The sequence below is a fragment of the Gymnoscopelus microlampas genome (assembly GCF_963454915.1).
Source record: "Gymnoscopelus microlampas genome assembly, chromosome: 14".
NCBI classification, from domain to species: Eukaryota; Metazoa; Chordata; class Actinopteri; order Myctophiformes; family Myctophidae; genus Gymnoscopelus; species Gymnoscopelus microlampas.
This window is the reverse complement of record NC_139951.1, coordinates 35,590,412-35,617,181: the sequence shown is the minus strand read 5'-3', so window position 1 is coordinate 35,617,181 and position 26,770 is coordinate 35,590,412. Positions and strand designations below refer to the sequence as shown.

The 26,770-nt window shown below is 42.8% G+C and overlaps 1 protein-coding gene across 1 annotated transcript; it reads right to left on the bottom strand.

Annotated features, from left to right (window-relative positions):
* Positions 1 to 26,179, bottom strand: LOC311060856 (dual specificity mitogen-activated protein kinase kinase 6-like). The gene is given in 15 exon segments (XM_084079207.1): positions 1 to 5,342; positions 5,593 to 5,638; positions 10,702 to 10,841; positions 11,490 to 11,567; positions 12,194 to 12,321; positions 13,524 to 13,575; positions 14,318 to 14,434; positions 15,005 to 15,124; positions 15,490 to 15,603; positions 16,527 to 16,575; positions 17,104 to 17,167; positions 25,854 to 25,933; positions 25,935 to 25,955; positions 25,957 to 25,999; positions 26,002 to 26,179. Coding segments are annotated over 15 exon segments (1,146 nt in total). The 5' UTR covers positions 26,018 to 26,179; the 3' UTR covers positions 1 to 5,264.
* Positions 26,180 to 26,770: the final 591 nt, after the last annotated feature.

Sequence of the window (26,770 nt, the reverse complement as noted above, 5' to 3'; positions counted from 1 at the left end):
TCTTTTATTGAATTTCCGTCATTACAATTGCACACAATCAATTTGAGCAATCTAAAATATTCATAGAAATTCATTGAGCTCTAAATGAACAGTCATCAGTCTTAAGCAGAGGCTTTAGAGACATAAATATACTGAGAACTTCACTTCCCATGGGGCAAGGAACTGTAGCTGTGGTTACCCCTCCCCAAACCCACCCAATAAAAAAAAAAAGAATTAACCAAAAATGAACATGCCCCTTTTCCACATACAGTAGCATCTCTGGATACGTGTTATTCTGAAACCAGTCAGCATCGAGCAAGAACCCATTCTCCCCCAAACAGCCCCGACATTATTCTTCTCGAACCCCCGAATAAAAGAACACAACACGGCAACATTAGAAGTCACATACAGCTGAGTGTACCAGCAGTTAACCATCTGCAACAGAGAGACATAAAGCTCTGATATTCACAAATAATTTTAATATTCCGTCAATGATGCCACAGACGCTGCAGTTCCCCAGGGAACGTTCCAAGCGAAAGGGCTGTGTGCAATAGATTGAATAAAAACAAAGCATAGTATTCAAATAAAAATGTAGCAAACATGTCACACGCAAAAACACGCACACATACAACAGATTTACAATTGATATAGTCTGGCAAATGCATAACACAATTTACAACTTTTTGAAGGAAGGGCCTCGCTTGGGATGAGAGGAAACAGAGTTGCTCATACATAAATATGTATTTGATGGACTGCACTTTTTTTTTTATTTGTTAAAAAATAAAACAATAGGAGGAACCAATGTACTAATTTCAAGGTGTCATCTGTTTACAGTTGTCTGAGGATGAGGAAGATGGTGAGCAGGCTTCCTCTGATTCTTTTCATGGCAGACCACACAGCTTTTCCATTTCAATTTAACCCCCACGAGTCATGAGCCATTTTGATAAGGGGGCTTTGTGTTCTGGTAAAGGGGCTCCCAGTTTACCGACACGAGGATCCATAAATACACGCTTAAGAGAAAAAGAAAAAAGAAAACTGAGGATAAATTAGAATCACAACGGGAAGCGACGTCGTCTGGGAAGGACGGTTTCCACTCCCAACGTCCTGCCCCTAACAAACACCCCAGTGACAGAGGTTTACTCAGCAGGTGAGTAGCACACATGCACACGAATAGAATCATGGACGTGCATTCCCACACACAAGCACACACACAAGACAAAGATCCACATGCTCACACACACTCGCTCACGCACTCACAACACACGCACATAAACAGACCTGAACATGACAGAGGCAGGAAGCAAACTTTTCATTATACACGTTTGGCTCCCCTGGTATCTTTGAGGGCTTGTGTTATGCCAATTTGTGTGTGTGTGCGCACGTATGAGAGATCACACGCAGCCATGTGACTGACCCTATTATCTTCCAAGAGTGGCATCAACACAGGAACAGCAGGGGGTAAAGATAGCACTGCCCTCTGGCCGGCCCACCAACACACAGTCAAATCCTCAGTGTTAATTTGACTCAGGGTGTACAAATTGAGTGTACACATTTTGCACACTAAGTTAAAAATGGATAATGGATGATTAATTAACGGAGGATTTTACAGTGCACAGGCACGTGGACGCACTCGCACAAGAAACAAACCGTAGGGATTGGATTTAACCCATGTTTGATTGCAGCTCAGTCAATTGAATACGAGGCAGCTGCAACCACAGATATCCGTGCTTGTCCAGGAGAGGTAAACAACAGTGAATGCCAGAAATTGTCTAGAAACTGTCCGTCCTAAATTCATACAGTGACCTTGCAGACGGTAACCCTACGCTATGTAGTATGAATTGGCGTTCCCTTGTGGCAGGACGAGCCCTGCGTGATTGATTTGGCTCCACAGTACAGTGCAAAACAACATCACAGCAACATGCAGCTTCAGTGTGTTCCACAACGGGATCGAAACTCTAAATAGAGTGTTGGGCATCACTTAAAATGGCAGACAAGTACATTTAAGTGCACGATTGTACACCAGAAAGATGCATTAATACGCATTACTACTTCTATGGGATCATCCACGTGGTACATGTAGCAAATAGGGACATGTCCATTATTTTCAGCGTGTGCAGGATGCACGTAATTATTCTAGGACTGTGTTCGTCACGTAATTATTCTAGGACTGTGTTCGTCACCTTACTTATTCATGGTAAGGACAGAACACATTGTCCCTTTGATCAAAGACACTCTGCCCTGAGACCAGCTCCACGTGGTCCCTCGCGGTGACACACTTTGGTCTCATTGACTAAAATGGATAGAAATTATGATTATCTGAGGCATAACAGGGTAAATGGGCCCTTTAGCGACCTAGATGATCCACTGCTCGTCACAAGACCTTTAGACACTCGAGGACTATTCTAGGAGCCCTCATTACTTTTTACAGAAGTGTCTTTGTGTCAAAAAAATGTAGAAGTGTGACTTGAATTTGACGGTCCATTAATGCAACCCCACAATCGACACTCTATTTCAACAACATAGTAAATAATCAAGGGAGATGAGCATTTGTTTCAGGTGTCTACGCCTTTATAGGAGATATGCACATGAGTGAAATCAGAATATTTTATTTTTGGCAAATGGCAGTGATTATAATTGGTTTATAATTGGTTTTGTGTCACTGTCACAAAACTCTTGTCATGTGTTTTAGTCCCACACTCTTGATCAATTCATGTAGAGATCCACCGCAGTGGACTTGAAATTAAGCTTAAGCTCATAGCGATGGAACAGTGAGATATCTATGAAACATAAGGGGAGCAAGGGAAGGGAAGGACCGATTGGGTTTGAATGAAAGGTGTGAAAATAAAATGCAGCAAAGACGACGAAAGTCCTTTAGTGCTAAACGCAAGGAGCTCAAACATGTTCTCGGACACATCCGTGACTGAATGCAATTGATGTTGCACAATGTACTGGATTCAGGACCACAGGGGATGCTTTATGTGGAGTTGAAATGCTTCGTCATACGATAGTGATCCCCCGCCAAAAATACATTGGAAATCTGTTTTTGGCAGAGTGTAAGTGTAAATTAAGTATAAACTGTCTAGTTATAAAATTAAATACTTCAAATGAAAAGCAGATACAAGTGAATGATATGAACATGGATGCAAAAACACGCACTGGACGTAAAAGTAAAGTGTCAGTTTGTTACGCAACAGACAATTTAAGAAAGACCATCACTGAAATGGTCAGCTATTTAAGAAACCAGGACACACACAAACAAGAAACCTGGCAACAAAGTGTTTACCGAACAATGCAAATGCATTATTTGCATTATTTAACTGTGATGATACCCTGCCATCCAACTGCGTCTTTCAAGTTTCCTGTTGACATTCGAGTAGTACATTTAAGAAAGGCAGAAATAGTAAAGTAAGTGAAGGCATCAGTTTGGCTCTCCCTTTGACCAATGCCATCCATCACCAACTAGCCGCAACCACAACATGAATGAATCAAGCCATTGAGAACCCAAGCAACAAAGCAATAAAAACAAATCCATTTACAAAAGATAATGACCTTGCCATCGACCCTTCCCTACACTGAGAAACAGAAAGGCTAGTCGATGCCTCACTACATACAGTCATGGCATACTGTACATCAGTGGTTCCCAACCTTTTCTGGATCAGAGCCCACTTGAAAGATCTCGAGCCATGCATTTTCAGAGCATGTCTATTTTAATGATGAATCAATCGATTGTATTCCGGCTTGGATCAATGGAGGTATTCTTTTAAGTTCTAATGCAAAACTTTTTTTTATAAGAATGTTACATTATCAATAAAATCTTAGTGTTTGGCCTATTATTTGTGGGCCCACTTGCAATATCCTCACGGCCCACAGGTTGAGAACCACTGCTGTACAGGAGTGCAAGCAAACAGAAGGTGGAATTGGCATCTGTCATAGAGAGTAACAGGAAGGGGGACTGGATGTGAATTGAAGCTGACTTAACAAAGGGGAGTACTGCGAGAGGCACACATAAGGCTTGCAAGTTATGTTTACATACTGTAGAGGCTTTTTTTGTCACCTGGTGGAACCACGCGATGCAACAAAATAAAAGCATACACAACGCACACAAAAACATAAACGTCTCAATTGGATCGGTCAAGTTTTCAGAGGGAAAACAGCAGCTGTAATAAATAAGGAAACTGCAGTAAATATCCTTGGGGATAAAACAAACCAAGATCTGAATAACAATAAAAACTATAATTAATTAATAATATTTTCCAGTCCTTTTCACCTTGAGCGTGGAGCGAAGAGAGGGTTGGCTCAGTACAGACAAGGCAAAGAGGTGACACTAAGGACACCCCCTCTGCCACAACTGACCACAACGATGGCATACGCCACGATTTTGTGTTAGACACACAAATAACATACACCCATAGACACACACATAAGTATACACTCACACACATGCACGCACGCACACAGGCAGCCAGAGCCCATTTGACATGTAGTAGATCTCTATTGTATGCAAGGGAAAGCGGTTGCAGTGCAGTACCTACGTCCGACCACAATGAGGCTTTAAATCTGCAGGTCTGTAGGGTACTGCTCAAATATTCGACCAAAGTTAGACTTAAGTGTCCTTAAAAGGTCATTGGAGCCCATTTAACCCAGAAATATATTCTGTACATGCAGTCAATTAATAAATCAATGCATCACTTGCTTGAGAATACAAACATTTAGATATACATAGATATTATAATTATAATTATACCATTCATTTTCTTTTTTTATATAATCATTTCCTTTGCACTCGTATTTTAATACAGGTTGACCAAGTACGGTCAACTCACTGACATCGAACAACAATTAAGCTGTTGTTTGAGTGGTGGTGGGGGGGGGGGGGGTGTTCACGATGGCGGGAAAGTAACTGAAAGAAGAGGGGATTTTGTTTTGCATACAGACATCTTAAATTAATCCAGATTATGCGCAAGTCACCTCTGAAAAAGTATGTTACCGTCTGTCCTCTCCCCCCTGTCTGGTGAGTGAGGAGGACTTCTGAGGGGGACAGACTCCTCCTCGCTTTCCTCGCCGGAAAAGGAAGGACATCTTCCTCCTGCCCACGTCTGTCCTTCTCCCTCTGTGCTAGAGGGAGGGGTGGGAGGGTGGTAGGGTACCATGGAGCCCTGCAGCAGGTAACAGGGGGTTGCGGTTGATGTTTCTTTCTTTCTTTTTTTCTTGTTTTTGTTGTTTGTTGATTTCTCTGGGTTAGGGTTGTTGTAGATCCACCTCCCTCCTCTGGCAAAGGTGGCACCTCAGTCCCCCAGGATGGCTTTGACAAATGATGCCACGTCTGTCTCTTTGGCCTCATGGGAGGTGAAGAAGGGATGTTGCTGGGGGGAGGGGGCAAAGATACAACCAGATGTACTTTAGTGTAATATTGAATTGATTGGTCTCTCTAGCACTAGCATTATAACTCAGCAACTCAAGTGAACCATAATGTCAATAATAGATGTAGTCTGCCCTCTAGTGTCTGACCTACAGTATTAAAAAGTGGCCTGGGTAGCATCTAATCAGTTATATTAATATATAGTAGTAAATACAGTATGTTCCCATGCAAAATTCAAATTCAAAACCACTCACCATGAGTTCTGTGTAATTTGGCCGCTCTTTGGAATTTTTCTTTAAGCTGGAGGTATAAACAGCAGCGACATAAGAATTAATCACAATAAATGTGACTTATCCCTTATTCAACACGGCTAACTCAGTTAAAATTCATTGATCATTGATTACTTTGTTCCATAAAGAAGAAATAATAATGTTTTCAAGAATTTGATTTCTCATATTTGAAGGATATTTTTGTGCAGTACAACACTGTATGTGTGAATGAGAGTGGAAACTGGGATAGACAAGCTACAAACTGAATTCTAGTCTAGGATATGAAAACATGACTGAATTGCATTAGAAACATTCAGGGGAATCAGGGCAAATCCGATTAATACACATATTTGTTGCTCGTTTGCTTAAATAATTTGTGTTGTCAGGAGACCTAATGAAGCCTGCTCCAAGAATTAAAACTCAAGTCACAACAGTCTGTTTTACACACATGTATAAAGAATACTCTTGATGCTAGGCATGGTCAGTATACATTTTTTTTCAAACCTTCCTGATATTTTACGTTAATCAACAAACTCACAACCCATCGCATGATGGCAATCATGACACGTTATGAGCTTGTAGTAGGATGGCTATTTTTGGCAAGAGGAACTGTCATACGATGTCAGTCTTAAACTCAAAATACTCCCAAAAAAGTGGTAAAAGCATTATCTGTATGGGGACTGTCCCCCCACGGTCACCCCTACTTGCAGTCAACATCTTTCTCAGCTCAGTTTAAATCTGCCCTCTGGTGGCACATGCTGTGCACTACAATAATAATACAAAGCCTCAATACAGAATCTCCGTATCAGTTTAATATAAAACGGAGAGACGGTATTGAATTTCATACATCTGGATTTCTATACCCTGCTATACAAATCCGTAACACCCTGGTATAAAACCATTATACCATCCAAGCCTTTGGAGCTTTGGACAAACACAGCTGTACATGTAAATGACAATATAATACTAAACATCCTGCCAAAAGATGAAAGGATAAGCATACAGACTAACATTTCTGCCTGTTAACACAGAGAGATGCGAGGAATTTTGAATGCCATTGGACACACAGTGCAATCCTGCTCCAGGAGAAGAGGCGTGTAGGACTAAGTCCTTTTGCTACTGTGAAGCCATGAAAACATGTGAAACACCCTCGACAACGCTAGCTTTGAGCAATGTTTCTACGGGATAAGCTAATCCACGCAGCAACGCAGACTAGACATAACAGGTTGGTGAGAATGCATATTCAGACACATTCCACGCAGGGCTCAAGGGCCCTGGCACGCCCCGTTACATTCTGTCCAGGTCAGTACAGGCTCTTACAACAGCAACAATAAAAGAATGTCATAATGAACTCTATTCCTCAAACTTGGAAGCAATGCAATTTTTTAGCTTTACGATTTATTGTGGCAAAGTCACACTGGACTTGGCCGGAGCATCCTGTCGAGTACGGACTCTTAAGAGCTTTGTGTTTGATAAGGTCAGTCTCGAGTCGGCTGCTATGTCAAAACGCACAAACACACATAGCTAGGCAGATAACAGGCGAAAAACAGGCGAATCGTTCACTTCCGGATAAAAGCGTAAAAATTGGTACACATACTCCTTGGGTAGTACTGTTTTGATAAAACCCGTTAGCCACCTGAAAATTCAAGATGGCGGCCATTTATCAAGATGGCCGCCATTGAATATAGAGTAATATTACATTTCCCAACAAAATCACATAGATACAAGCGCCAAAATTGGCAAACATACTCCTTGGGTATTGCTCTTTTGATAAAAACCAAAGATTTTAAGATGGTGGCTATTTTTCAAGATGGCCACCATTGAATATACAGTAATTCGCAGTAATTTCACAATAAAATGTCATAGATATGCACCAAAATTGGCACACACACTCTTTGGGTATTGCTCTTTTGATGAAACCTGTTACCCATGTAAAAATTCAAGATGGCAGCCATTTTTCAAGATGGCCACCATTGTACAGTAGGCTATATACAGTCAAATCACATTTAGAAGTAAAATAGCTTAGAAGCAAGCACCAAAATTGGCTCATATACCATTCTTTTAATAACATTTTAGCAGCCACCTAAAAATTCAAGATGGCAGCCATTTTGCAAGGTGGCCGCCATTGAATATACACTAATAATGCATTTCTGAATAAAATCACCAAAATATGTCCTATTTGAGTAATCTTGGTGTCAAATCATACATTTTTCACTATGTAGAATCTGAATCTGGACCCATGGACTGACTCACTGGCTTCCTTGTACCATATATCAGCCCCGGAATCCTAATCTTCTGCTAAATTAGGGGATCATGCTATGTTATAAGTCTATTATGTGTAGCATTTTCCTGTACAAGACAAAGAGGAAGGGTAGTGTTTCCTGAAGAGGTGGATTTTCAGCCTGCGGCGAAAGATGGGCAGTGACTCTGCTGTCCTGACATCAGTGGGAAGTTCATTCCACCACTGTGGGGCCAGAACAGAAAAAAGTTGTGACCGTGTCGATCGACCAGAAGGACCCTTGAGTGACGAGGCAATCAGTCGCCCCGAGGTGGCAGACCGAAGTGGTCGGGCAGAGGTGTAGGCATCGACCATAGCCCGGAGGTAAGAAGGAGCGGTTCCTTTCACTGCCCTATAGGCTAGCACCAGGGTTTTAAACTGGATCCGAGCTGCTACGGGGAGCCAGTGTAGAGAACGGAGAAGGATAGTTGTGTGGGAGAACTTGGGGCGGTTGAACACCAGACGAGCTGCAGATTTCTGAACAAGCTCCAGAGGTCTGATGGCAGATGCCGGACCACCAGCCAGGAGGGAGTTGCAGTAGTCCAGGCAGGAGATGACAAGAGCCTGGATGAGCACCTGGGCTGCCTTCTCCGTGAGGAAGGGGCGAATCCTCCTGATGTTGTAGAGGAGGAATCTGCAGGACCGTGTCACTGACGCGATGTTTGCCGAGAACGACAGTTGATCGTCCAGCGTCACACCCAGATTCTTCGCAGTCCGAGTTGACGTCACCACAGCATTATCAATGGTGATGGCCATGTCTCGGTGCGGACAGCCCTTCCCCGGGAGGAACATCAGCTCTGTCTTGTCCAGGTTGAGCTTCAGGTGGTGCGTCGACATCCACTCCGAGATGTCAGCCAGACAAGCAGCAATGCTTGCCTCCACTTGTGTGTCAGAGGGGGGGACTGAGAGGATCAGCTGGGTGTCATCGGCATAGCAGTGGTAGGAAAAGCCATGGGAGTGGATGACAGCACCAAGAGATGTAGTGTAGAGAGAGAAAAGAAGAGGACCCAGAACCGAGCCTTGGGGAACCCCAGTAGTGAGTCTGTGTGGTTCTGATACAGACCCTCTCAGCATCACCTGGTAGGAGCGACCCGTCAGGTAGGATGCAAACAGGGAGAGTGCAGAGCCTGAGACACCCATCCCCTTAAGGGTGGAGAGGAGGATCTGATGGTTCACTGTGTCGAACGCTGCAGACAGGTCCAGGAGTATCAGGACGGAGGAGAGAGAGTTCGCTCATGATGTATGACAGATCAAGCGCAGCTGAAGGTGTTGATGATGCAAGGTTGGACATGTTTGCTCGGAAGCAGAGACCATATGAAGCCATTCCTCCAACCCGATCAGCGCTGAAGGAGCATGTAAAGCGTGCTGCCTACCAGGCGGGCTGTATCTGGAGTCAGCCAACAATAAGTCAACCAGAAACAGAGGATCCTGCCAACTGGGGCTGGAAGAAGAATGGAGATCTGTGGCAGATATTTTGGACAGAGCTCCCACCCATTGCAGAGAGTTGCAAGCAGCTGACCAAGTGTGGATGCAAGTCAGAGTGCTGCGGTCGATGCAAATGCTACAGATTTGGATTTGGTCTGACCTGCACGGCACAGTGCAGCTGCAGATGCGAGGTTTAGAAGTGTCTTCCTCATCCAGGCAGCAAGACCATAAGCGAACAAACAGACAATTTGGTCAAGAGAATCAGTATAGGCCTACTGTCTATAAAAAATAAAATAAAGAAAAGACAAAAAAAAAAAAACCTGCCTCAACGGGATCATCACCATATCGTGGTGGGGCAGTTTGCATGTCTCCATGACCCCTAGAACTATGTCGGTAATCGCTAATCTATGTGATTTTATTGCAAAATGTAGCAATACTGTATATTAAATGGCAGCCATCTTGAAAAAGGGCCACCATCTTGAATTTTTAGGTGGCTGCTAATATGTTATTAAAAGAATGGTATATGAGCCAATTTTGGTGCTTGCTTCTAAGCTATTTTACTTCTAAATGTGATTTGACTGTATATAGCCTACTGTACAATGGTGGCCATCTTGAAAAATGGCTGCCATCTTGAATTTTTACATGGGTAACAGGTTTCATCAAAAGAGCAATACCTAAAGAGTGTGTGTGCCAATTTTGGTGCATATCTATGACATTTTGTTGTGAAATTACTGCGAATTACTGTATATTCAATGGTGGCCATCTTGAAAAATGGTCACCATCTTAAAATCTTTGTTTTTTATCAAAAGAGCAATACCCAAGGAGTATGTTTGCCAATTTTGGCGCTTGTATCTATGGGATTTTGTTGGGAAATGTAATATTACTGTATATTCAATGGCGGCCATCTTGAAAAATGGACGCCATCTTGAATTTTCAGGTGGCTAACGGGTTTTATCAAAACAGTACTACCCAAGGAGTATGTGTACCAATTTTGGCGCTTTTATCCGGAAGTGAACGATTATTCCCGTTATCTGCCTAGCTAACACACACAGTTTTGATTGTTGCTTAAGAAGTGGTTCTGGTGGTTTTGGCAACAAAATACAAGCACTACCAAGCACTGAAGGAACCCCCCTCAAGCCCATGGGATGAACAATGCCAATGAACATTGACACAGGTCAAGGTGTGGAGTTACTTTGTCTCCATTTTCTGCAACCATCTACTGGCTGACATCGAGCATGTATATTGATGTTTGTCCTTTTTCCTATTATATTATTGTTGTTTATCACTGTTACAATGTCTGAGGAGTAATCTCATGTACCTGTACACGACATAACAATTAAGAACCTTGAACCTTGGGGAAAAAAACAAGAAAGGAAGAGAAGGTCATGTACCACAGGGAGGAAAAGTCCACAAACTCTGGGGAGAAGCGGTCAGCAGGGAGCTGTGGCGACGGCTCCTCCACCACCTGCTTGAGCTGCTGAAAGGGCGTACCCCACGAGTCGTAGGGAAAACGAAGGATCGCCAGCTCGATCTGCGGAGGAACCACACAACACAGAGGTTACTAGAACATCCGAACTGGACAAATACTGCACTGTGTTAATTTAACCCCATTTTTACACTCTCTGGGTTAAATGAATAATGAGGATTTTACTGCGTACCCAAGCGAAGGCTTTAAAAAGGAAGCTATAATTCAAAGCCTCGGATACTAAGTAGATAGTTTTATCTACCAACTCTTTTGACCCTTTGAAAGACAACAGATTGGCCATCATAGGGTTAGACACTCTAATAGAACAGTCTGATTAAGGAGAGATTGGAAGTGGTTGGCCGAATTAACAAGGTTCTGCTGAATCGCCAGTGAGAGCTGGAAACGTGCAAACAAGCGAGCTGTGAAAATTTCACAACTCATAATAAAATGTCTAGACACCATTTTGTCTTGAGCCATGGCTTCCAGACAGCTGGCCTTTCCCTTCGTTACGAAGCCGGTCAACCTTTGCTATTGGGAGGTATTTTTTGTAGCAATGCAGTCAGCAGGGGAGAAACAAAAAGACGGTAATAAACTGCATGTGACCCCTGTGTGTCCTAAAATGCGAGTGAAACAAAAAATAAAACATTACGATTTGTTAACACACACATTTCAAAACATTAAAATAATAAGCACAACAAAAGACCACAGACTTACCAATGTGATTCCTAAACTCCAGATGTCAGACTTGACATTGTAGCCTTTCTGGTTCGTCTCCGGGTTGATCCTCTCCGGCTGAAGGGACAGAAGGACACAGCGACGCTGTCACACACATCAAGGGTGGTTGTCTGGGACAACGGGCACACCTTGCTGTCATCCTAACCTTCTCATACGCTCACATACAACTCCCATTCCCACGGACTGCGGGCCAAGACCCTAAAAACACTCAGCCAGTGAGGAGCCACGCTCTCATTGGTTGCACGGCAGTTAAAATGTAACAGGGGTCATCGAGGGCATCGGCTTATGATGAGAGATGGAACCCACTCCCTACCTGTCCTACAGTGCAGCCAGGAGCCCTGTTTATAAACACGTAATCTTTCCTGTGATCTAACAAACAAACAAAAATTCTATTCAAATTCAATTCATGAGATTGTTCTGCGAATTTGACCACAATCAACCTGGCGTCGCTATTTCGGGCATTATTGTCAAAATTGTATTTTATTTTTATTTTGTAGTAAAAATCATCTTGTGGGCTACAGCAATTTTCTAGAATTTTCTGTTAAATATCAAATGTTACTTACTTAATCCATGTATGAATACTACAATGTTTTTTTTATTATTGTTTTCTGCTTAAAAGAAACGGATAAAACCAAACCAAACCCCTGGTGGGTCTACTTCCCAACCTGTCCAACCCTGCTTACCGCCATGTAGGGCTTGCAGCCGGCATCCATGGTCTTGGCCACGGAGTCCACCAGATAACCGCTGATGCCGAAGTCACACATCTTCACTTGGCCCTGTGTGTTAATGAGAACGTTGGAGGGCTTCACGTCTGGGACCAGGGGAGAGACGCAGGGGAAAGGTGTCAGTATGGAGTGCTGAATTGCACAACACCAGACTCAAGTCACCACTCACCAGGCTAGGAGTACGGTTATTTAGAACAGTGGTTATCAACCTTTTATTGTTTGCATTATACAGTAGTATATGTGATTATAAAGCATTATAGACCCGACCTTTAAGTAAAGAGTTACCGAGTTGGCTACGTAATGGTTAGGAGTGTTTGTTATGACTTTGTGCAACATGTTTAAAGTTTTTCTCAAAACCATCTTTAGAGTCCCCCCAGGGGGGAGGGCAGACCCCAGGTTGGGGAACAGTTGGCTTACACGGCCCCTGAAACACTTCAGCCATGGTACTGTGGCTATCGGTAAGGCCCAGTTATGGCACTTTATTTTAGTGACATATAATCTTCCCCAATGCCTACATGGGCCTTGAATACAGCAAAAGCCATACTGTGGTTATGGTGGGACGACTGTGGTTTAAGACAGAACACTTTAACCCAGCAGCTGAACTTTTAGCCCAGCAATAGAAACGTGTGAATGAACAAGTAGTGTGTGTGTGTGTGTGTGTGTGTGTGTGTGTGTGTGTGTGTGTGTGTGTGTGTGTGTGTGTGTGTGTGTGTCTCACTCACACACACACACACACACACTGTATATTTGTATTTATAATTCCTAACAGCTAAGCATCTGAACATTTCTGCTTACTTGGGCCGACATTTTAGTAATTGCAAAGTCATAGGACGTACACCTGATTTGTTATGAATTCTCAAAGTTTTAAACTTTATACGGTTGCTGCACTTTTCAAGAGTTAATATAATTTTTTACCCTATAATGAAGGACTCATAAACACCTCACCCGGTGAACCCACCCCACAGCCTACTACCACCACCATTTGTCTTTCTCATCAGAGAGGTTATGTATGTATCTTCTAGCAGAGAGGGTCATTGGGGGGGGCGAGTGGTCAGAAGCTGCGGTGAGCAATGGGACAGCCGGTATCGGGACCATGACTGTCCTGCTGAGCTCTGGGGATGGGGGCTGAAAATTGCCATAGGTGCAAGACTGCCAAGATGTGACTATAATTGAATTACACATTATCCGAAATGTAATCTGAGCTGATTATAGTTACTCATTCTTTTTGGTAATCTGATTACGTAATCCCGATTACAAGTAGTCAGTTACGACCCGACCCTGCACTTACCTCTGTGTATGACTTGCAGATTGTTGTGCAGATGCTCCAGAGCCTTTACTATCTGTAAGAACAGAGCCCGTTGAGAGGCCAGTGAGAACAAGATTAGGCACAGGTCATTACATTATATGACATGTTCACACGGCTGCACAAGTATATCATTGATAACGATGTTTTCAGCATTTACAGCACCATGTTGTCCACACTAAAGTATAGGGATTGGGGGACAAAACAACACACACCAAGTACAATAACGTCATGAGATACTTGTCCAATCTTTAGCTAGCGATAATTACTTAGGAAACAAATGAATCAACACAAATCACAATACAGTGATTCAGTGGTGAAGACGCACTATACAGGCTGGCTGCTTGTGGGAATGTCCAATTGTGGTGAGGGTCTACCCCTCCAATCTGTACAACTACTTCTCCTATAAGTGCAAAAGTGCTTCATGAGAACAAGGTCTTCTAACTAAGAGATTCACTGGGGGGAAAAAGAGAGAGAAAAAAAAGTGCACGCATAGATTATCAGCTACCATCCAAATGTGTCACTCTTCTTAAGTTTCACTTTCACTTCATCAGGCATTTCTTGGTTGTGCAGACAGTTCATTCATTAAGGACAAAGGTGGTTCCATTTCGTGACGTTGATGCACACAACTGTGTGAGCTATGATTGGCTGACTTTTTAGCGGACAGAAAAACGTATACATACAGATAGACAGACACACACACACACACACACACACAGACAAACCTAGACGGCTTGGACAGGTGACTATTGCATTAACATCAGTGTTAATGTACTTACAGAGACAGTCATTTTGCCCAAGATATCCTCTGGGATGGTCATCCCCTTCTCAATCACCTGCTTGTAGAACTTGTCCAGTGAGGTGTCCATGAGCTCCATACAGATCCACACGTCACCCTGCCAACAGGCGGTGCGGGAGGGGAGGGGGGGGGGGTAAGGGCAGGCAGACAGGTTACTGATGGGGGAAGTGGAATCTGGAAAGGGATTGGGGAACATGCCAACAAAAGGGACGGGCCACACTCTTGACAGCAGGATCAACTAACAGGAAGCTACATTTTTTCCAACGTGACTCAACAGTGGGGGATATCCTGTGGAGCGTCACACTTTTGGGAGGAAGTAAACCGCATCCGCAAATCTTGAGAAATGTTTTAATTATGTTCCATCATTCACTACAATTCTATGATTGGGTCTAGCTTTTTGGGAGTACTCAGGATCGATGACAACTTGTGTTGTTACACAGAGGCAATCAGTTATGCTTTGCATAACCCAGAATTGTGTCTTGACATCGAACTGTGCATGTCATGTGTATGATGCACTGTTCATGCACTGTCATGTTCCAATTTAGGTCACATTAAGTGTTTTGACTTGACTATCACCACCCAGTAGAGAAAACATAAAGCGTCATAACATAACACAAGTGTGACCGATCAGGTTCTGTGGTATGGTACTTGTACTTTTTTCTTGTACCTCTCGGAACAGCGCTCCATAAAATGTGACCGTGTAGAAGCAATCCACTGTCCTCATAGAGATGTCCAGATCCATTAGCAGTCTCTTCTGCTCTTGAGTGTTCACCGTGGCCCGGATCCGCTATAAGGAAGTGCAGACAGGAAAAACACACTCTCATCGTCACAGTGCAGAGCTACACTACCTACCCTTACTGGGAATTTGGCTCAAGAGGCCTGTTGTAGAACAGTGCTTTTCTGAATGTGAAGTATTGCCTCTTATTTGAATAAGGCCTTTAACCACTTAACCTCAATATATACATCACTGTATGATGAATGATCTAAAAGCTCACAACACATTGTGAGAGAATTCTTTCTCTATTCAAAATTTAAAAAAATAATTATGAAAAAAAAGGAAACATTTAAACGTTTTTGACATGACCAAAATATAGACTCCAGGTTGAAAGTGGTTAACCAGCAACCATGCCTCTTGCCCTCCCTCTCACTCACCTTGACGGCCATGATCACACCACTGGGCACGTGCCTCATCTGGTCCACCACCCCGTACGCCCCTCTCCCCAGCTCGCTGATCTGCTCCAAGTCATCTGCCTTCACCACAAAATTCTGCTCCGTGCAGAGGCAGAGAGAGAATATAAGAGAGATGCCAGCTAAACAGCAGTAGCCAGCCAGTCACCGTAAAAACAACTAACTCTGTAGCACTCTCAGATTACTTGTGAATGAAAAGTGCAATACAAATAAAATGTATTATTAACTGTGATGCAACGAGAGTGAATTGCAAAAGTGAAGGAGGGAAGACTGAACGGAGAAAACAAGGCGATTGAGAGGTGAGATGATCAATGGGGACACGTGTGCCAAGGCCTCGTCTCATGCAAACCCATACTAAAGTGTTGAGTGAACTGTGAGGAGCAAGATTTCTGCAGGATGGTGGTATCTCTTATCGCTGTTGTAAAGAAAATGCACGCACTGAGACTTTGTTTGTACAGCTACCATGAGAGTGGTATGGCTTTGAACTTTGAAAACTCTGAATAACATAACTCATCTGTCCTCTATACGTGGAACATGAAGAACGACTCTTTGCATTAATCAAGGGAATAAAACTAAAAAGAAAAACAGTAACTTTAACTTCAGGCGAACTGGTAAGAGAGAAAAAAGTAATCATTGCCAATGGAAAATTCCAGTTATATAGTTATTAGTTTAAAATAAATATTTTTACTGCCTAATGGTCAATAAAAGGCATTCCAGTCTGCCTACAATCAGAAGTGTTCAATTCAGCCGTAATGCTCACTGGGGTGTTCTTTACAGCTACGGGTCCTTTTATTGAGCCAACCGCTTTGCAGAGAGAACAAAACTTAATCAAAACAAACAAAAACCTGAATGATTGAGTTGTGTAAAAGTGCATGATAATTTAAAAGCAAATGGCAAATCTTCAGTTGTGATTGTAAGAATTGTATAAAAGGCACAAACGTGAGCAACAACATGAAATATGAACCATCAGTAATGTTCATAATGAGTTACAAAGAACATACCTTATCCCCAATGGTGACACACGCTTTTGAATCCAAATCTCTGGGGGGGCTGCAACAAAGATGATATCATCACCTAAAACACCTAACCCCGTTTTGTTATGGGATCTGCTTTGGCAATGCAAATACAACATATAACAATTCCCAACTAATGTTCCGCTGTAAGCCTAGGGAACAATTAAGGGTGATTTATACTTAGCCTGATCTACAAGCTCACTTACAGATCTGCTATTTTCAGTGTACGACACTGGCACACATCTAAGTGTAACCAGGCTTTTTGCCCTTCCAGTAGCTGGGTTTGATAAGTGAGTGCTCCCGAGTACTCCCCCAGGGTAAATTATATAACATGACACTCCAACATTTTGTATAACAAGTTAACAACCACAGAGTTGCCATTATTGCACATTTAGATATTTTAGGCTGATATTATTCTGCATATTGGAGTATTGCATTTATGAGGGGCCGTGTAAACGGCAACGCCATATCCTGTTAACAACAATTATAAGGAACCCGAACATCATCATTGGGATAGAATAAAATATATTCATAATAGTTAATAATGGTAAAACATCAATCTTACGTTGCTGCAGGAGGAGGCTGTTCAAAGGCCTCCTTGAACAGCTTGAGCTTCCGGTTCTTCTTACCTGACAGAAGACACAGGCAGAAAGATGATCAGAATCACTTGAGTACAGAGAAACACCTTGCATCACAGTCTTGGATAGTTAACTAACTACCGATGTAACTACAAACCCTGTTGGACAAGATTTGAATGCCAGTTGTATATTCCTGTAATCCATAGTTTGGCTAACTTTCAGTGTTATTCACACAACTTTCTACCAGAGAGACGATTAGATTTTGCTCCTCTTACTGTACATATAACAAATGTCTCAAGACAGACACGCTAGCAAATTCAAAGTTAAAAGACTAAAATGACTTGCTGACTCTGCCCAAAGCGAAGAACTGCCATGTATTCAAATACTCCCACTCATTGAGACTGATGCTGACAGGGGCACACATTTCTCTCAACCACCGTACTTCTGCCTCAGGGTACAAACAACAAAACCACGGTAATGTTAGCACAGTCTATCTATTGCACCCAGGTACAAGTAACAACTTTAAGCTCTGTTTTATTCAAGGACATTAGCCCAAGGGGCTGCTGCATCAGGGCAAAAATAAAATAAAAAAGAAGCTAACAGGTGTGCTGAACCCTGGCCAATTAGTAGAGTCTTAACACATCAACAATTTCTTGCACGTCAGGTTGAGTGCTGGATGATGTGAGTGCACCGAAAATAACAGATTTTCAAGCTAAACATGCTGTGGTGCTACAGAGCATACATTAAGGTACAGTAGCTACTGTAGATCCAGTTCTGAATGGACTCTTAAAGTACAGTACATTTGGATGCAGTAAGTACAGATACTTTATTGGACCAAACAAGCATCGTCACAGTAAGAGGAATACGTCAGTCCAGGTGTGGTTGCTCCATCTGAAGAAGATACACTGAAGGCTGGGTGCCTTGTTAAACCAGGCGTTGCGTTGCATTGCTGGGTGTGACCAATAGAGACTATTATATGTGCATTTCTGTGCACATGCATTCATGTGAGGGTGTGTGTGTGTGTGTGTGTGTGTGTGTGTGTGTGTGTGTGTGTGTGTGTGTGTGTGTGTGTGTGTGTGTGACTGTTTGCCTTGTCTCAAGGCAGCCTCTGGCTCAAACCTCCCCAGACTGGCTTGCAGTGGTCGCGGCCTGGTTGGAGCTCGTTACAGCAAACATATGTGCTCGTACGTTATGTATGCAGCCCTGTTCTGAATCGTAGCAGGAGGAGGAACGGCCATGCAGAATCTGCCCTGGATTCGTAGCAGCCCTGTATGGTTTCCCTGTGCATGCAAGTTTGGGGGACGTGAGCGGCTGTTCGAGGAGCCGACAGAGAACACTTGGATGAATGCCATGCTCACACAGCGAATATTTAAGGTCGATACTCTTCACTGTGCACCACCCTCTGATGTCATACCCCTGCCACTAACAACAGTTCAGCTAAAGGCATCTTTCTGTTTGAAATGGTGCAACTGGAAAGACTTAAATCCGTTACATAATTACAAAAGCAGTACATCTGATAAATTTGCACCTGTAAGTTTGTCTGTCACTCAAAATATGACCACCTGCCCTTAAGGCCGGCTCTGCATGGATCTCACACACACACACACACACACACACACACACACACACACACACACACACACACACACACACACACACACACACACACACACACACACACACACACACACACACACACACACACACACACACACACACACACACACACACACGTTAATGTGTCCTGGTTTGGTGAAACAGTGCAGGGTGTGCCACCACTCTATGCTCTGCTATGCAGCCCTCCACCGGTGGGCCTCATGCTCCCAGCCTCCCAGTCTCTACTTTCCAAAGCAGCTTTGTTGCACTAAAATGTCAGTTTGAGCCCCTCCCACGTGCATTTACACAGACAACAATAGTAACTGAAAAACGACACTCTTCTAATACGGTAAGTGCATAACAAAAAAAACAACATCTGATCTTTCAACTAAACATGGCACAATCCATGGGTTGCAATGTGCATCTGCCGCAAGACTGAACCGTGAAAACGTTTCCCACGGCATTACCACAGCTGAACTATTCACACATGGCCTTAATGTTGTCACATCATCTGGTAAAAAAAAGGAGTAGCAGTACCACCACCACTTTAAATATGGCTGCATATGCACCACAGGCTTACTTATGTTATTGTGTTTCCTTTGCTTGATGCTCTGTGTAAAGCACATTGAATTGCCTTGTTTTTGAAATGTGCTATACAAATAAATTTGCCTTGCCTTGCCTTACATCACATTACCTGTGGCTGCGCATGGATCATGTGCTTGCATCACTATCACTTTACCTATGGCTGTGCATGCACCACTTTACCTATGGCTGTGCATGCACCACTTTACCTACAGTATAGCTGTGCATGCACTACTTTACCTATGGCTGTGCATGCACCACTTTACCTACAGTATAGCTGTGCATGCACTACTTTACCTATGGCTGTCCATCCACCGCAGGCTTGCATCACTTTACCTACGGCTGTGCATGCACCGCAGGCTTGCGTCACTTTTACATATGGCTGTGCATGGACCGCAAACTTACAGTGGGGAGTCTGTAACCTTTCACAACCTCAGTGTATCCAGATGATGGGACAAGATGCAGCACGCTCCATATGAAAAGGACAGAGCTTTTATCTCCAGAGACCCGTGCAAACCACCGTGACCTGACAACTGCAATCCCCGAAGCACTTCCAATCCACTTTAATATTCATGGATGCTGCACACAGCTGTGCAAGTGTCTTGGCTAGAATCTAAAGAATGAGGCTCTGTATGCAAAGTGCTGCAATCGGAGGTAACAGTCAGGTATTGACATGCTACTAGTGAGTGAAACTGCAAAACGCACGCATGCAAATATAACTGAGCCAGAGCAAGGGCATGATCATTCTAAATTGTTGGATATTGATGCCCAGCTTTCCAGCAGAGATGAACCGAGTACTAGAAAACCTGCTGAGTATGACCTAGAGCAAATATGTCCTACATGTTGTGCATACATAGCAAAGAGAGAGAGAGAGAGAGAGAGAGAGAGAGAGAGAGAGAGAGAGAGAGAGAGAAATGGAAATAAGATAAATGGGGGGGGGGGGCTGTTGGAGCAACAGGAAAATAATATGTGGATAGTTGCAATAATAATTAGCTGTATTGTTTGACTTGCATCAGTGTGATTTTAAGATCAAATATTTAAAAGGCTGAGTGGGAATCATGGTGCATGAATATCGAGCAGGTTTTACACTAGTGATTCTAGATTATCTTGCATAACTCAAATACACATGCTCCCATTGTTCTTGCTGAGCTCAGCATCAAATGTTTTTACTGTCGCAGGCAGCAAGGGTTAATTAAAAGCAGCAGTACATATTATTCCCAGTGATTTGCAGCACATGGGCTAAAGTATGTAGTGAAATAAATGCCATGAGCGAGGCCACAGGAGGCGATATCTGCATCGAGGACACTCCTTGTTCTTTCTGCAATGACTGACACCAAGGAAAGTAAATGATAGGGTTTCATCACAACATGCACAATGACCCCATTGCAGAAGACTACAACAAATCAGAAGAATCCAACTGAAAAAGACAATGGTATTACCCTGCCCCGCCCAGCATTAATATGCAACAGTGCATCTAATTTTGTTTTTCTACGCAAGTTAGCCGCAAGTTGCAGCAGGATTGCAAGAAAGAGTATGCTGACAGGACGGCTGCCAGCGTGCTTCTATACTGAGATGGAGGCTGAGAAAGCCATTATTTATATTTTGTCGTACGGTAATGTAGCATGCCTGAAATAGCAGATCTACAGGCTCACAACAACGCTTTGCACAGTGTTCTTGCAGATCATGTATTTGCGGCACGTGTCACAGCTGTACGATGGAGCATAAATCAGCTTGAAGAGTGCAGGGTAAATCTGGAGCGAAACGTTCTGTGCGCACGAGGCGAGGCAGGCGGTGGCCTCAGCCTCGCTGATAATGAGCCCAGGATGACAGGAACACAGGGGCGTCTGAGCCACCCACTCCCTCTTCCTAACCCACACATGCACTCCGTCTGGAATTCCAAGAATCCTAAGAGTTCCTCAATGGAATTCCACAGACCCGGAGGAAGACACATCAATCACACAAGAGAGAGGGGGTGCGGGGCAGAACCAATAAGCTAAGGACAGGAGAAGACAGCAACAGAGAGATGACTGTGGAGTGATTAGGGTTGGGGTTCAGAGAGAGAGAGAGAGAGAGGGATGAAAATAACTCCTCTTGAACCGACGGCTGTTTGGCCCCTCCTGACCGCTCTGGCAGTTTGTGAGATACTCTACACTTCCAAAGATGGCAGATCCTTTAGGTTACAGCTGTTGGAAGCTCCATTGGGAACCATGTCGTCACTGACTATACTATACTTCCTGAGCACTCAACTGGTCTTGAACGATACTCCGAAACCGGAGAGCATGTGCAAGGGTATCGGCTTCAGATTGCTCCAGAGAGAGGCCCCCCCTTCCACTGGTTAGCTAAGGTTCTAGCATCATAAAATTCTAATACCCGACTGCCTGACCCTAACCATGGCAATCAATGAGCACCTGATACACTTATCATTGGCGCTTATCACTGCCAATTAGCAAAGACACTAAACCAAGAAATCAGTTTAGGCCACTGAATGGAGGGGGTGGACTTCAATTGCTGTTGCAGGCCTTGTTACATGCACCAGCGTTTTGTATGGAATATGTCAGACATGGCTGTTTGCTTGTGGCCGATATTTACAGGATGGGCCAGCATGTTTGATTTGGCTGGCAGGGGCCTCTGCAGAAGAATTTGGCTCAGTGTGAGGCATTGCGTAAAGAGGCAGAAACGTCCCCCTCACCACCATGCTGCCCCACCTTGAAACAGGAGATGACAATTTACTGACACAAAACATTACGTCCTGTTCCCATCACTGCAAAGATGCAAAGTGGAGAAAGTAACAACTTAAAGCATAATATTGTCTCAAGAGGAACAGCAAACAACAGGCTGCAGGTGTCCATGACTGGGCCGATTAGTAAGGCAACCATAGAAGCTTCTTTAGATGAGCTGCAACATTTTTTTTTTATTCAAACCAAAACCAAAACCAATTCTCTTTTTCCAAGAGCAGCCAGTGCAGCCACTTTGCTAAATCACCATTTAAGTGTGGAACAAAGTGTCTGGGAATGCTTAAATTCTAGTTAGACCTACCAACAGCACAAATCCGAGAGCTGTCAAATAGAGGGCAATACATTCTTCTGTGGTAACTGAGTGCAGCTCTTTGCGAGACAGGCATGCTCTTGAATGTATGGTATGGTAGCTGCCGTTTTATGAAAGTGGAAAAATCGAGAGGGGGGGGGCAACTAAGTGCAGTGCACCAGTGTAACACGGATCCAAACACGATGACAACAGCAAGCTATTTATTGCCTCTAGGAATCAAAGTTCAATCACCTCCTTGATATGCCTATTTAGACAATTAGTGAAAATAGCTAAAAACAAAATGCATGGTTTTAACCAGATAAGTGGAGATGTGCATAATTATGACAGTTGAAAGATCATCAATGGGAAAAGGAATGAAACACTTAAAAACCCTATATCGTTGCTGTCGGACAGAACCCTCTTATCTCCATATTTTAACTTTTTGTGTTTTTTCTTAAATGAACAGCCTATTTGATCATACTAAAGCGTCACACAAAAGCATCAAAACTTTCAAGCTTATAGATCTGCTACTTTTGAATATGAATCCTCAAAAGTAACAGTTTTGGACATACAGTATGGTTTCCACCCGATATAGACGATAGCCTTTGTCCGCCAGGGGTCTATCCTTGGCCAATTCCTTTTATACGGCTCAACACCAAATCTCATCACTAAAAATAACTTATCTACAAGCTCACAACGAGTTGTGTTGCAATGCATTTTTAGCTTTAAGACTTATCATTTTCACAAAATGTCCTTTAATTATGACATGCCCAGAAAAGGGATGCTAGGGTAAAATGTTCATATGTTTATGATGGTGCGTAACAGTAATATGCTTATCTAGATGCATTGTAAAAAATAGCTACAGTACAAGACCCCTCAGCCCTGATCCACTCCTCTTTCAGCACCAACGCAGGAAATTGCGGGTTAGTCCAGATTGAACGAGGACAACACAAGACTTTATGCACCTCTCGTTGCAGCACGGCACAGATACTGCACTGTTGAGAGGCTCGGGCCATGTCACAATTGCATTAAGCTGGTGTTCACATACAGGGCAAAGCTGGAATATATTGGAACCCTTTCACATTTTGGGAAATTCGGAGTCGCAAATGCTACAGCTGGATCTTGCCATTGGATAAGTTGCTGCCGTCTGGAGTGAGTGGTTGGGGTGTGAACATGCTTGCTCAGTCAACCTCGCACAAAACGCGAAGTACAGTTCGTGGATCATCTGAACAATGCAGTGGACAATTCTACTGTTATTGCAGCAGAAATCCACTATAGGCCTGGAACTAGACCAACAATCGGCCCGTCGAAACAGCAAATTTAGTATCTGTGCAGCTGAAAACGCAGGTTCCATTTGCATGACAAATGTTCCATTCGTACGGGGTTGCAAGGGCTGGCTGAGGCTGCAATAGTGGCAAGCTGCAGGGGACATGGGCTGGGAGGGCCACTGTCACTTTGCCATCACAGTACACTACACCACACAGCACACTGTACAATGGTGAAGGCACAACTGTGTGGGCCACACAGGGAGCCCTTGAAGACCAGTCATAAGACATACAGTAGGAAGCATCTGTGCCAAGTGGTATGACAAGGTACAATGAAAACAGAGCAGGGAACAAGCAACTGGAACAAAGGTGTTCCTTCTTCTTTAAAAAAAAAAAAAGGAGAGGCAGAAATTATGATTATGGTTTTGTTAAATATAATGTCAAACGTATTAATTCTGCTGTCACTCAAATGATAAGCTTTCAGTTGGCTGGCCTTGTGTCATTTCTCATTTTAACGATGGAAAGAAACCAATTTCCAGGCAAAGGGAAATCCCTAAACTAACCATCCATCAAAAACCTATTTGTATTATTCATTATAACAACAACATTACGTGACTGGCAACAACTCCCTTCTCCTGTGTAGCAAGGCTGATAATGCATTGTGCTAGAAGCACAGGTAGGTAAACATTGGGGGCTTACAAAAACGTAGTCATGTGCCCTGCTGCAAAGCCTGTGTGTGTGTGTGTGTGTGTGTGTGTGTGTGTGTGTGTGTGTGTGTGTGATGCAATGACCTATAGCCTCTTTTGACTTCTTGGAGCTTTTGAGGAAAAGGGTTATTTTCCAAGAAAGTGCATCATGGGAATTTTATTGATCACCATTTAGCAAGGAAGGCTGAACTAAATAAACAAATAAAGACTTGCAGCAGACTAGTGCAGTGCATGTTACTGCACAGCTGATTGTTTTACATTTGTGCATGTAGAAAGTTTCACATAATGCATGTTGCAACTAACAAAAACCCACCATACTAGTGGAAATGCACCGAAGGGTTATAGATCCACTTAAATAGAAGCAGCAGCTGACAGCCTATTTACTCTAGCACTTTTTGCTTGGAGAATGGAGACTCGTTGTTTTAATAGCCTATTGCACAGTTCCTTGAACTGTTAGCACCACCTAAACGTTCACACCAAATACTATATTCAGTGGTGGAAAAAATACATTTGTACTTAAGTAAAAGTATTAATACTGCAATGTAGAAATACTCTGTTACAAGTAAAGGTCCGGAATTCAAAATTTACTTGAGTTAAAGTACAAAAGTATTGGAATCAAAATGCACTTAAAATACCAAAAGTAGAAAGTACTCATTATGCAGAATGTCCCATTTCACAAGTTTTCAATGTATTCGAATGGCCGAAATGTATGTAGGGCTGAAGTGGGTAATATCTGTTTTGTAATAATAATCAAAATCTACACAGTAACAAAAGTTTTCAAATAATTATAGTGGAGTAAAAAGTACAATAATTGCCTCTGAGATGTAGTGGAGTAGAAGTAAAAGTACAGAAAATTGGAAATACTCCAGAAAAGTAAAAAAAAAATACCTCAAAATTGGTACAGTACTTGAGTAAATGTACTTAGTTACTTTACACCACTGACTATATTTAGCTTTTTATGTATTATATGTATTGACGTAGCCTACACACGAATAAACCTAGCAGGAGGGGCGTTCCAGTGACAAATTACCTAGAAAACAAATCTGCACCTATAATATAATTGTCAAAACTTGACAGCTGCATGTGGTCACGTCGTGTTCCATAGCTATATCGAATGCACAATGATGCTAACTACACAAAAACACACTGTAGTGAGTATGTGCAGCTGCGTGCTTTCATTATTCTTTACCTTGAATAATGCACTGCATGGAATTTGCATTAACTCCTGCATACTTTATTGCAAAGAGTTGCAATTTTCCTCGGAATTCTCGTGACTCTGAAAAAAATGCATGATCTTCTACATGCCCTGGTTGCAGCAGAATGCAAATAACGTCAATATGAGTGAGTACACAGGCACAGGCAGACAGCATCGCCTTACCAGGAACTCTGCAAAGGGGAAGATCTTATTAAACAGGAAATGCAGCTGACCCCTTTTAAAAAAAAACACCTAAACTTTAAAATGCATTGGTCGCATTCAACCTGCAGCCATGCACATTGCAGACCGTGCAGCAGGGACTGCATATCATTCAGTAGTTTTGCACAGATCGCGTTGATTATTCTTACCTCCCTTTGGCTGAGACATTTCCCCTTTGCTTTGAGGGAGGGGGGGAGGGGTAGCACAAAAGACTTTGCCTTCTTTCTCACTCCCTCCCTCCATCGCCCTCGCACTGGAGCTTCAGAGACTGGCTTTGCAACAAAAGATGCAAAATACAAGCCTCGATCTTCATGCACCTGGAGCCCTTTCGCGTCCGAGTCGTAGGTATCCGTGCAAAGAGCAATATTACAATTGCACAACCTCCGGAACCGCCAGGAAACACACAATTTTGCAATTGCACTGCAAAGAATTCTCCGCAGCACTTACATGATGGGCCAAGGCTGGCAGTCGAAAGCTCCTAACTTGGATCAGTGTGAGCCTCCTGCGAGAGGACGTTTCTTCCTGCTTAGAGGCGAAGGGGGTTGTGGGAAGTGTAGTCCTGTAGGGTCACGGTTGGCTACCAGTGGTGGAAAAAGTACTCAAATGTTTTATTTTTATGTAAAAGTGTCAATGCTGCAATGACACACTCTGTTAAGTAAAAGTCTGGAATTCAAAATTTACTTGAGTAAAAGTACAAAAGTGTTTGTAGGCCTACTTTAAGTACAAAATGTACTCACTACAGAATGTCCCATTTCACAAGTTTTCAAATCAAATGTATAAAATGTATACAAATATTTTGAAAATAGCAGATCTACAAGCTCACATTGTGAGCTTAATTGTAGATCTATTTTTATTTTGTTTTCAAATGGCCGAAATGTATATAGGCCTGATACATTAATTAATGTATGTTTTGTAATAATAATCAAAATCTACAAAGTAACTATATAACTAAACTAGTCTTCAAATCCTTGTAGTGGAGTAAAAAGTACAATATTTGCCTCTGAGATGTATGTGGAGTAGAAGTAAAATTATTGAAAATTGGAAATACTCAAGTAAAGTACAAATA